Raw genomic sequence first — 12,982 nt, forward strand, 5'->3', positions numbered from 1 at the left:
TCTATTGAGGACTACGTCGGAAAGTTGCAAGCGAACTTCAACACTCGTCTTGCGTCGCGAAACACCGAATAAACCACAACATAAATTAAAGCAAAACAATTTCAAAATAAAATCAAAAACTAAGTGATGAAGGCGATAAGTCAGAATCCTTTAAAAATTTAAATACAAATAAAATGTATCCAAACTTTGTACATAATTAAGTTAAAAATTTAATGAATAAAAGTTTATTTAAAAAAAAAAAAAAAAAAAAAGCAGTTTTCTAGCAAAATTTTCATTTATTTTAGTTTTTAGCAAAAAATGCTTCTTTTTATTCTTTTCCAATTTAAACGTGCTTTTTACTCGATTGTTAGTATCAACTAGAAGATTACCCCACTGAGGATGATGGGAAGATTTCAATTTAACTATTACCCAGACTTCTGGAAAGTGGAACAAGTCATTGAAATATGAAATTTTGTCATATTTCGGTGGAATTTCTGATTTATTTTGGAATTTTGGTCAAAATTTCCATAAGTTTCATGAACCAAAAGTGGGGCTTTATATCCGGAATGACAAAATGACAGAATGACAAATGACTTAAATTGTATTATCAATGAATCAGAAAAATATTATTATTGAGATGGAGCTTTTATGATCCCTTTAAGGGTTTCTTTCAGATATTATATCCCTAACAGGCAATGATCATGATCACTAGTTTGTGATTGCAATCACATTACAATCACAAAGTGTTTTTTCATGATCACAGCTTGTGATCGCAATCATTATCGTATCTGATCGTGATCACTCTGAAAAAATTTTATCATCACCGTATCATAATCACTGAACATAGTCACTGAGCGTAATCAGATGTCATCTGAGTACGATCACTCCAAAAATATCTGAGCATGTTCACTGATCGCGATCAATGAGCGCAATCAGATGCGACCTTATCATAATCACTACTGAAAATTTTTATTTTCAAATTATCATGATCACTGATTGTAATCAGTGAGCGTGATATTTGATCATGTTCACTGATTGTAATTAGTGAGCGTAATCAGAGCATAATCACTTCCAAAACTTTTCGAAATTTTTCAAAGTCATATGACCATGTTCACTGATTGTAATCAATGAACATAATCAAATGTGTTCTGAGCATGATCACTTCAATCCGGGGGAAGATTACTTGGCATGAAACATACACGCCATTTTCCGCCAGCGGTGTGAAATTTCACAAAATTGGCGTGAATTTCACGAAATTGGATGTGACTTTGATCTTACTGGATCTGGAGTTTTGTTTGTAGAAATGACTTTGACCTGACTGTATTTTGTTTTTAGTTCGTTTAAGTGACTCCAGAAAGTCCAAAGTCATGTCTACGAACTAAAAACAAGATCCAGTAAGGTAAAAAATACTTTCCCGATCAAATAACTAGATCCAGTAAGGTCAAAGTCACTTCCACGAACTAAAATCAAGATCCAGTAAGGTAAAAGTTACTTTCTCAATCAAATAAAAAAAAAAACTTGAAAAAATGTGATTTTTTGCAAAGATTTTCATTAGGACGAAAAACGATTGAAAATTCATTTTTGATATCGATTTTCCTATGTTTGGATAAAAACCCTTTAAAAAGTGATTTTTCGCCTTAATTTTCAGAAGTTAAAATGAAAACCCTATAAAATGTAATGTTTTGTAGTTTTTTTGAAAACTGGAATGAAAATCTTAATAATTCCGCGGAATTTTAATGAAATTAGGATGAAAAACTCAGGAAAATTTGATTTTCATCTTCAAATTTTTTTATCATATTATATAATGATTTTTAACGAATCACTAATTTGTCGAACCCTACTTTTTTCATTATCACGTGATTATGTTCACTGATCATAATCAATGAGTATGAAAAGAAAAAAAAGTTGATTAAGTTAACTAATAAAACTCGAATGGTATCCGAAGTGATAAAGTAACATTACTTCTTGAAATTTGCATCATCAAAAAATATAATAATTTAAATATGTCTTTTGCCATATTTTTATTATTATATATTTACAGATGGTGGCTTCAAGGAAAAACGTGAGATCTCGAAAGTTAAGCAACGCAGCAAAAAGATGGGTGACCGAAAAAAAATTCTAAGTTTAAAATTTTCAGAAAAAAAAAATTAATAATTTCTACTAACACACATACAAAAAAATACATAAAAAAATTCAGCCAACACCAAAAAAAAAATTGGTTAACTTAATTAATTTTTTTGTTTTTTCATGATCACTAACCCGAAGTGATCATGATCACTGATCACGCTCAGTGATCGCAATCACTGATCATGTTCATGATTGCGTCTGATTACGATCAGTGAGTATGAAAGTGAAAAAATTGCATGCAAGTTTGCACTTGCATACAAGTTATGATCGCAATCAGACGCAATAATGATCATGATCAGTGATCATAATCACAAAAGCGCGATCGCGTCGGTACCGTACCGTCATCAAATAATGTATGGAGTGATGATGAAAAATTCATCATGATCACAACTCCGTTTCATCATCACAAATATCGTATCTGATCATGCTCATTGCCTGTTAGGGTATCATGCTGAGACTTTCATTCTCTATATAAAAACTTGTTAGTTGCAAATGTTTCATAATTTACACAGGATTTGAAATTAGTATTGTATTTTTAAGAAGAAAAAAATCCAAAATTGCGCTGTACACTAACTTGTCTCATCAAAATCAGTCTTATAATCCAACATTCAACAAATAAATTTCTTAAATCACTGAGCATTCAGATATAATTAAACCTTTTTTTTTCTCTTTCTTCAAGAATTTTTATGAGTCACGTACACGTGCTTTTATATGACTTTAAAATATTGTACTTCTTTTTTTCATTCACATTTGTTTACAAAAATCATATTATCTTATCATAATGTGATGTGACAGACGTCTAGTACGAGAAAGACAATAAGATAAACCCTTAAGTAAAATGTGATTTGAATTTGTGAGATGAAAATATTTTTCAAGGTCAGAATTTCTTTAAATTTATTAAAAAGATTTTAAACAGTTTTTAAGAATTAAATTAATTTTATTAGAAATTTGAGACCAGAAGAAGGAAGGGATGTGGTGTTGGGGTTGATAATTTTTCCATGAAGAACCCTTGCAAATTGAAGTATTTTCCATTAAGGGGTTTGTGAAAATTTGACCCCATAACTAACCATTCACCCCCCAACCCTTGAATACGCCCTCGTTCTGTTGATAAAAATTCATCACAAAACCAACCCAAGGGTCTAAAGTTTATATTCTTATTACTCTCAAAATCTCTACTTATATTTCGTCATATCCATAATTTTATACAGTTTAGTTTTATACTGGATATTTAATGTATATGTTGTGCGCAGCAAAAAAATTCATCATAAAAGCGAGATGATAAACTTTGAATATACTCTAGGATTTATGGATTATACAGCTTTTGTGGTTATAGTTGCAATTTACTTTATTCTTACGATCTACTTCAACACACGAATAAACAGTAATGTCAATAAAAATCAGTCTGGGAGCAACAGTGAATGGAATGTAAAGAAGAACGATGAAAATTTCTTCTCAGGTGGGTTCTGTTTACATTTTTTTGATACATCCCGCTAGCAAATAAGAAGATTAAACATTTTTTTTGTAGTTGCACTATCAAACATCATAAAATATTCATCCTGGATGATTTTATTGGGAATATGCAACGATGCTTATGAGAATGGAATCCAATTTCTCATTTTCTTCTTTGTTGGATCAACTTTTATGACAATTTTTATGAATTTCGTTTTAATACCCGTTTTTCATGAGAGTGAAGTTTCGACGTTGAGTGAGGTTAGTTAAGTATTTTTAGCTCATTTCTGGCAAACAAGATGCTTATAAGTTTACTATGATTGGTTGGCTGGGTAATGCGTGAGATCTCAGTAACCAGAAATTTTTTAATTTTTGCTAATCATGTACTAATCGCTGTACAGTATTAAAATGCGCATAAGTCTCTCGATCAATAACACGAAGACTTTAAACATATTTTATTTACCAACTCTAAAATCGCATTTAATTTTATTTATCAAAGTAGCGTAAAAAATTGCAACAGCTAAGATAAGAAACAAGCAATAAATGAAGTTTGTTTCTGCTGGATGCTTTCTTATCAAAGTTTAACAACATTAGGGTCAGTTTTTGTTTCAAAGTAATTTTAAAAACAAATTTGCAAGAAATATTGGAAACATTTTCATCTAATTTTGTTGCTGATTTAAATACTTTTGAAATTGTTGCTTGAGTTTTTTTTATGATTTTGAGTTTTCTAAAATTTAAACAAAAATTCTCTGAGACATTAATTAATGCTGCTAACTTGGCAGTTGAAACTAAATGACTGATTTAGGATAATAATCGCCATGACAATACTTAATATCTTGAAAATGCGTGGTTTTTATATTTATGAAAATTTAAATAGAGTTAATTGGTATCTTAGCTGGTATAAATACCATTTAAATCTAGAGATCGATGTTTTTAAGCGTCAAAAATTCCTACATTTAATAAGGAAATTTTTAGCGCTTTACTGAGTTATTAGCGTATCACATAGGTTTAAATCTTGTAATCATTCCTAAACTCAATAATTAATGATTCTTCTTTCATTTGTAAACATACCTGAATTTGGCTACAAAAGAGAACTTTACTCGGAAATTTAGATTTTAGCTAACTGTTATAAACAATATTTTCTATATTTATTATTAAATTTCTGACCACTGGAACAAAAATGCACTGCAGTCACTCGGTTGGAATGAAAATTTTTTAAATTAAGCTTCAAGAAATCAAAATTAAATATCAAAATAATGAGTCGCTCAGATACTTCATTATTGATAATCTTAATATGCCTAATTAATTTTTAAGCTCAATCTATTTTCGATGAAAAATAATTGGTTCTTTTTAATATTCGCTCATTAATTACTCATGAAATTTTCATTTTTATTCTTCAGTATTTTGAACAGCGCTTTGATGATACGAAAATAAGAATTTTCGCCTCAATGACTTCAATTATCTACCATATCTTTCTTATATCCCTTGTAAGTATGAAAATAATTAATTTTACTTTTATTTATAAATATTCATTTCTTCTATTTCCAGTCAATTTACACTCTGACACTTATGTTGTCCGTCGTAATGAATGTAAATTTCTTCATTCTTGCTTCAATTCTCCTCACAACTTACATTATAATCTTCATTATATGCAATAAGAGAATCAAAACCCACACATGGACAAATATAATCTCAATTTTAATGACATGCGGTTTTATAGGATTGATTTTAATCAAAGGAGTAATTAACTTTGGTGGCTTTTCGACTATTTGGAAGATAAACTGGTTAAATGGAAACATTAAAATGCCTGAGTAGGTTTAGAATATTGGAATATTTATATTTGGTTAGATATTAATGAATCTTAGATAACCCAGAAAACACGATCTGATCTGAGGCCGGGCTTTATCGGTTTTTGTCAGGATTAACGTCGTATCAGTCTGAGGACTGATTTTCGACCATTTTTACAAACTAACGGCTTTGAACAGTGGTGAGCAACCTTTTATTTTTCACGGCTCACCTTGGTGGTAAGCCTTGACCAAAACCACGCTCGTCATATAGCACACAGGTAGCCCACTACTGTTCTAAGTGAGACATTTTGGAATACTTACACTTTTAAAATACATCATTAATTGACTGCATTAACCGTTTTTTTTTATCTTACTCACTCAAATAGCTTCAACTTCAATCCACGAATACGAGAAACAATATGGAGTCTCATGACTGGTGGCTTCTTCTGGTTTACAGCTATGAACACTAATAAAAAGTCAATCAAGAAATGGATCGAACTTAAAGAAAAAGGAGAGTTGAAGAAAAGTATGATAATTTACTTGATTGGAACTTCAATCATCACAATTCTATGCACATTCTTTGGCATGCTTACTTATGCAGCATTCCAAAATTCCAACATCATCATGAATAATGAATTACTGACACAATTATTGATGAAAAATTTCAATCAAGCACCAGCTGTGACAGGAATTTTTATATCAATAATTTTCATCTCAACATTCAATTACGTGTCGTGTGAATTAAGGATGATAAGAGGAATTGTTAATGAAAATGTAAGAAAAATTTTCCTCATTGATACTAAGACAATGGATGTCACAATAATGAGGTTGACAGCAATTATTGTGAGCATTTTATCAATTCTTCTCATTCCCTTATTGGAAAATTCAACATCTTCATTGCTTGAGTTGACTATAAGCATACCTTTCACGTTCATCGGAAGTACGCTTGGAATTCTTATTATCGGTATAATGATCCCATGGATAGGAAGACGTGCAACATTTTATGGTTCTGTTATTGCTCTTTTTATGATGATTTATTATGTGATGATGTCAGAAATTGATTTTTTGGAAAGGAAACTCGTGTCAAATTCAACGGAAATTCATATGAAATTAATTGAGAAAGATAAGTTACAATTCAATTACATCTCAACGTATTACTTTCTACCATCATCCGTTCTCTTAACATGTATTAATGCATTTATATTGAGTTTCATATTTGGTTTTGAAAATTCAATTCACATTAATTCTAAGAATTTTGCACCATTTATGAGAAACTTCATATCGCATCATCAAATAATCGAAAATGCTAGTTCAGACTCAAATTTGATGCTAAACGATGAAGAACATTAAACGAAGATGATGAAAAATTGAACATTCTTCTTCTTTTAATCTCGAATTCTTGTTCCATAATCTGTCAATAAAATTTTATAAGATCTAACTTAATAATTAGTTTTAACCACAAAGAACCGAACACAAAAAGAGAAACTTTTACATCCACAAAATATATTTAATTCTGTTTAATATGTATAATATAATTTATCATTGAGGATTTTTGAAACTTTTTTTTTATAAGCATTTGTAAGATGCAAAAGAAATTAAAATTAATGAAAATAGAAATGTGGGGAAAACATTTTTAAAGCTAAGGAATAAAAAGATTGCAAAAGTTTAATTTACCATGAAAAATTTGGGATAATTTTAGTTTACCAGTAAACGTTAATGAACATTTTAAATACTTAACATATTACGGCGCATCTTGGTGGTAAGCCTAAACTAAAACACGGCTTGTGATTCATGGCATTTCAAAAAAAAAAAAATTGGGTGACACACTATTGTACCGCAGCACACAGGTCACCCACCACTGACAGAGAGTAACAGTACCAGATTTTATAGACGGCAAAATAATACCGAGACTAACGTAACTAGGGAGACTAGGATTACTCGTATAATATTCCGAATTGGCAGAAGTTCTCGAAGAAGAGACCCGGTTTATGGAAAATCGGATTATTGATTATTTAAAAAGTTAGCCAGGATAATAAGTTAGTAAGCTTGCAGTTTTAACTAATAATTATATTATATTTGATACAATCCTAGGTTTAAGCACTTCAAATATTTTTTATATTTCAAAAATCGTTTCCACCCCAAGAAAAATCTGGAAAATCTTTCTCACATTTATAATCTTTTATCTAGATAAGTTTTTACAACAACAACAAAAATCAGAACATAAAACATGGCATGAAAATTTTAAATCCTCAAAATTGAATGAATGAATTTGGGAAGATGAAGAGAGAAGGACAATGAAAAGAAGCCACAAGGCATTAAAATTGTTTATATTGCGGCATATTGAGGCTGAGATTTTATTTGTCGAGGTTGGGATAAATAGCTTTGTATAGAAAATATTTTTGGGCTAAATATTTATGGGAAATTGAGGAATCTTAAAGATTCTATGTAAATGAATTTTGTTTAATGAGTAGTAATTAGATGCTTATCAAAATGTTACTTAATATATTAAAAAGGGTGCTGTTTGGTTAACAATGATTAAATTGAACGAAAATTTGTTAATAGGTGACCGTAAATTTTTTTTTCATCATTTTTGAAATTTAAAGTGTTTTTCTTTAGATATTGGACAATGTCTTACAAATAGCCTATAACAGCAGACAAAACATGAACAATTTAGATGAACAATTTTCCGTACAAATTGGGATCGTTTTTCGTATAGATCACAAAAATTTAGATTGGTTTTAGGATTTCTCACAAAATCCATCGCAAATTAAAAAATTTCGTTATTGAAAATTAAAATTTATGTTTGCGGGAAAAATGTGCGTGAATTGACTGCTTATTGACTTTATTTGTGATAATAATGTTGAGTAATATTAAACATTTAGTGTTGTTTGATTATTAACTTCTGAGAAGTTATGTACGTTTATTCATTTTTACTCTCTTGTCAATAAATTGCCTGGAAGGCACACGGTGTAGAAATGTTTGAAAATCCGGTCTCAGGTCAGCGTAACTCTGGCCTCAAGTCAGATTCGACCAAATAAGGCCGCAAGATAATGTCAAGACTTTCTTGGGCCGGATTATTAAATGTTTTCAGAAATTCCGTCAAAAACATTTAAACTTGACAAAAAACTTACGCGTAAATTACAAAAATGTTTTCAAACTTTTTCATATTGCACCTGAAATAAAAATTCTTTAGCTTAAACCAATTCTATTCTTATTTGAAAAGTTCAAGCAAGCATAAAAGAAATTTTTTCAGGTTTATTGAGCAGCATAGAATCACAAATACCTTCAGATATTGCGGATTATGTGTTCTCATATACTCAATAAATGCATGAATGGAATTCTATTTGATCCTTTCCCAATTTGCTTGCTCATACGCAACATCTAATACTTTATACGTGTTTGAATCAGGCACATATGTGCGTCTTCATAATAATCTTCATCGTCATCGTCATCATTTCTGATATAAAAATAAAATTTTTTTTGATCATTTGAAATGAAATGAAAAGCAGCACAAAAAAAGGTTTTCACCTTTTCTTCATTTGTTCATCCCTTTTATTTTCTTTTTCAATTCCTTTATTTCATCCATTTGGATGAAACGAGAGATATTTTTCAAATGATACGATTAGAAAGATTTAGTTATTCATTTTTCACAATATGTTGATGTAGATATGAATTTATATGAGGTGATGATTGGACACAGAGAGATATTTTAAAATTTTAGGTTATATCTCCTGCTCAAAAATCTTCAAATGGCACTTCACATAACATTTATGTGATGAAAATACCAATCCATCTCTGCATGCCACCATAAAAAGAAAGCGTAAAGAAGAAATGAGAAAATATCAGAACAAAGGAAGCATAAAAGGTTACTCGTCATCATTTTTCACTTCAAAAGGGAATGTGACATAAGGATCTATTGTTAACACATAATTATAGAGTCAATAAGATTCTTTTATAGTTACTTAGACAGAATTTTTGTCTTTATTCTTATTTTAATCTACTTAATGCTTTATGTTTGAAAGGCACACGGAATATAAATGGCCAAAAATCGGCGAATATGGCTCCATAACAAAGTGATTTTCCATTAAACCAGATTCGATAAAATCTGTTCCGACGTAAGTGTCAAGTCGGACTGGGATCCAATTTTCGGTCACTTTTACGCCGTGTGCTTTCCGGAAAGGCTTTATATTTTTTGTAAACAAATTTCATCTTTAGAAATTCAAAATTTTAACCCCGAGTAGCACAAATCGATTAATCGATAAAAAATCTGATCTCAGGAACATTTGGCAACGGAAGTTGACTTAAAAATTTGCTGTTTCTCGTATCCATGCATTAAACGACGAAACTCTTGCAAAACCATTTGGAATAGTGGTGCCACATCCAGCTTCAGAATGTATTGGAAAAGAAACAACTCCTATCAAAACTGGTGTTTCATTTTGTCTGATTGTTAATGGGCTTCCTAAAAATATATACAGGGAAATTTAAGTCATAATTATGCTTTTTTTTTAATTTGAAAGCAGAGTTGGCCGGCTAGTCCCTTGTCAACTCTGATTGGAAGCTTAAGTGAAAGTTTTCAGTCATTTTTACTAACCAGAATCTCCAATACAAACCTGAAAAAAAAACATTTAAATAATGCATTTCAACAGAATTATAATAATGTTACATACAGAAGTATCAGCTCCATCTTTAGACACAGCACAAATAGTTGAACTTATAACATTCATTGGAAATGTCCTGAGGCACACGAAATTTGATATGACAGTTTTCTCAGCATACATTACGATATCAGACTCACGAAAATTTCTATCATAAATACCGAAACCAGATACAACAGCAGATGAACCTTCAAATCTTTCTTCATCATTCGCTGCTAATTCAATGGGTTGAACATACTGATTAAAAGTAAATGCTTCGGCAAATTTTATTATAGCAACATCATTTAGCAAGCGATTTGAATTGAAATCAGGATGTGATATGAAGTTATTTAAATCAATGTTTCGACGTTGTTGATTAGATTCTAACTGATTGCGGTTATTGGCACCTGCAATTACTATAAACGATGATGTTCCTTCATATAAGCAATGTGCAGCCGTAAGAACTGCATGATGTGATATAATAGATCCACCACATAAGTGTGTAAACGATGGAGTGTGCGCGAGGATAGCTACCTATGAGTTAAATAGTATTTAGATACCCGAGCAGCATAATGCAGTCACCAGCGCGCCGAAATGTCACCACGTTGATGACGTGACATTAAGGTGCCCTGATGGCTATATGATGGCTGCCACCGATTATTCTTGCAGCAGAATAAAGTTTTGGAGTAGTGTAAACTAAACGATTAGATCGTTTTATGATTTTAGGAAGTGAGTGATAAGATAAAACATTCTTAGTGTTTATTGATCTTTACACGTCTTTAATATCAAGCTCAAAATTATTTCCATTTTAAGTGTGAAATTCCAACAATCAATATAATCACCTGATAAGGAAATTGATGAGGTGTTGCTGGAATTCCATTCAAAATTTTTCTTTCTCTTGATGCTTCCTTTGGAAAAACCTGGATTAAATCTTGATAAGCCCCATCAGAAATATCCAAAAATGATGCGTTATTTTTAGAAACAGACGATGAAAAGCAAATCAAAACAGCTAAAATTGCTAACCTCATTTTTATTACTTGACAGTCTGAAATACTCTACGTTTTATAAGAATTTCTGAGCAGTCAATCCAATTAAAAGTAAATTCATATCTCAATTGCTTGATAAAGAAAATGTTATCAGTTTTATTGCCTAAAATACAGATGCCAAATAAACTTTTTGACAAAAATAGACTTGCTTAAAATACATAGATCATCAATGTAAAACCAATGGATAATAGCAATAATCACATGATGAATCAAAAATTCTAATAGAACATTTTAAAAGCGAGCAACTGAAAGAATCCATGGATGGAATGTTGAAACACGAGCGTATCCGTCAGGGAAACCAAGTTCGCATCCATTAGGGCTTCCAAATGAAACAACACCAACTTGAACAGAGTTGTTACCTCCATCACGAATGGTAAGTGGGCCACCTAAAATTGAAATAAATCATAATATAAACTATCTAAATTTTACATATAAATCGTCAATATACAAACCTGAATCTCCATTACAGACTGAATTATTAATGCCTGGTGTACCAGTGGCACAAATGGTTGAATCAACAACTAAAAGTGGGAATGATTGAGCGCAAACTGCATTTGAAATAACTGTCTTGACTGTGAATAAAACAATCTCTGATGTGAGTTGATTGCTATCACTTACACGTCCGAAACCTAAGATTGGGAAGAGACTTGAATTAAATCTTGATTAACCACTACTTAGAATCTTAGAAAATTACCTGAAACATGTACACTTGCACCAACATGTCTATTGCTATCATCACTAGCCAAAACAACAGGTTGAACGAATTGATTGAAGGTGTATGCTTGAGTGAATCTAAGTACGGCAATATCATTTATTAAACGAAGTGGACCATAGTTTGGATGTTGTATAAAATCACTTGGAAGTACGGTACGACGTTGTTGATTTGGTTCAAAGATGTTACGATTGTGAGCTCCAGCAATAATTAGGAAACTTTGGACTCCAGCAACTGTACAATGAGCAGCAGTAAGAACTGAAAAGTGACTAATAACTGATCCACCGCATAAGCTAGTTACTGATGCAGAGCTCATTAAAAGTGCAACCTAGTTAGTGAGCATTAAAATCTAATTGATGACAATTCATTTTATACTTTTACTAAGTTTATTATACCTGATAGGGGAATTGATGAGGTGCGGCTGGTTGACCATTTACAATTCTCCTTTCTCTTGGTGCTGCATTTTCTTTTACATACTCGTTAAGGAGTTGTTCCATAGGTCTAACGTGGGACCAGTCAACAAAATCATTTGCTGATGCTAGAGCAACAAGAACTGCTAAAATAAATAACTTCATCTTTCCTTTAGAAAAGCTTGAACTACTATGAAGGATTTTAACTTTTTAAAACTCATTTTATGAATGAATAAAAGTTTTAATCAATAATTTTTTATCTGGAAAAATTGATATGAAAAAAAGTTGATAAATTGAGCCACTTGAGGGTACAGTTTTTGATAATTTTTATTGAAAATGAAACAAATTTTTCGAACATCATAGCTTCTTTTGTAAAATTTATTCTCAGTTATTATCCAAAAATATATCAATTAATGGAGAAAATAATTTTTGTTTAATTTGTTGTCTTTTAAAGACAATAGATTTCCTACTCTGCATATTGCATGACCTATTGCATTGGGTACCAATCCATTTTAGTATATCAATACAATTTACTTAACAAACATTAAGGGTCACGGATCACACAAATCGAAATGAAATGCAGCGTAAAAAGCACTCAAATTGAACTAGACTTTCCCTGAGATTGAACCCGTGCCGGTAGATCGATTGGCCTACATTCTAACTACTACGCCACTGCTGCTTATTTATATTTCATATTTTGTGCCAAATAATTATAAAATTAATATCATCAGCAATACAATTTCATTCTAATTATCTTTCATATCCATTACATTAGTAATTATTTGCTTTATACTGAATAAAATTAACATAACTTCTTATTGACATTCATATGTCTTGT

The 12,982-nt window shown here is 30.9% G+C and overlaps 2 protein-coding genes across 2 annotated transcripts; one reads left to right on the forward strand and one right to left on the reverse strand.

The window, feature by feature from the left end:
* Window positions 1-3,338: 3,338 nt before the first annotated feature.
* LOC139096083 (sodium-coupled monocarboxylate transporter 2-like) lies at window positions 3,339-6,873 on the forward strand. Its single transcript, XM_070647713.1, has 5 exons — window positions 3,339-3,562; window positions 3,632-3,816; window positions 4,956-5,042; window positions 5,104-5,366; window positions 5,729-6,873. The coding sequence occupies exons 1-5, from the start codon at window positions 3,382-3,384 to the stop codon at window positions 6,690-6,692; spliced, it is 1,680 nt and encodes a 559-aa protein (XP_070503814.1). The 5' UTR covers window positions 3,339-3,381; the 3' UTR covers window positions 6,693-6,873.
* Window positions 6,874-9,289: 2,416 nt separating this feature from the next.
* Window positions 9,290-12,348, reverse strand: LOC139095786 (transmembrane protease serine 9-like). The gene is made up of 8 exons (XM_070647253.1): window positions 12,130-12,348; window positions 11,717-12,062; window positions 11,475-11,651; window positions 11,257-11,408; window positions 10,819-11,031; window positions 10,010-10,510; window positions 9,934-9,952; window positions 9,290-9,801 (listed from the first exon to the last, which is right to left on the reverse strand). The coding sequence occupies exons 1-8, from the start codon at window positions 12,307-12,309 to the stop codon at window positions 9,644-9,646; spliced, it is 1,746 nt and encodes a 581-aa protein (XP_070503354.1). The 5' UTR covers window positions 12,310-12,348; the 3' UTR covers window positions 9,290-9,643.
* Between the last annotated feature and the right edge of the window lie 634 nt (window positions 12,349-12,982).

The sequence above is a fragment of the Chironomus tepperi genome, unplaced genomic scaffold (genome assembly GCF_022539635.2).
Source record: "Chironomus tepperi strain 1889 unplaced genomic scaffold, CSIRO-AGI_Ctep_v1 contig_376, whole genome shotgun sequence".
In the NCBI taxonomy this organism is placed as follows: domain Eukaryota; kingdom Metazoa; phylum Arthropoda; class Insecta; order Diptera; family Chironomidae; genus Chironomus; species Chironomus tepperi.

Coding starts and splice junctions, on each gene's coding strand:
- LOC139096083 (XM_070647713.1), top strand. CDS start 3,382: ATGATAAACTTTGAATATACTCTAGGATTTATGGATTATACAGCTTTT. Junction 3,817..4,955: donor AAGTTTCGACGTTGAGTGAG/GTTAGTTAAGTA, acceptor TTTATTCTTCAG/TATTTTGAACAGCGCTTTGA. Junction 5,043..5,103: donor ATATCTTTCTTATATCCCTT/GTAAGTATGAAA, acceptor TTCTATTTCCAG/TCAATTTACACTCTGACACT.
- LOC139095786 (XM_070647253.1), bottom strand. CDS start 12,309: ATGAAGTTATTTATTTTAGCAGTTCTTGTTGCTCTAGCATCAGCAAAT. Junction 11,652..11,716: donor TGCAAGTGTACATGTTTCAG/GTAATTTTCTAA, acceptor TCCCAATCTTAG/GTTTCGGACGTGTAAGTGAT. Junction 11,032..11,256: donor TTCTTTCAGTTGCTCGCTTT/TAAAATGTTCTA, acceptor TATAAAACGTAG/AGTATTTCAGACTGTCAAGT.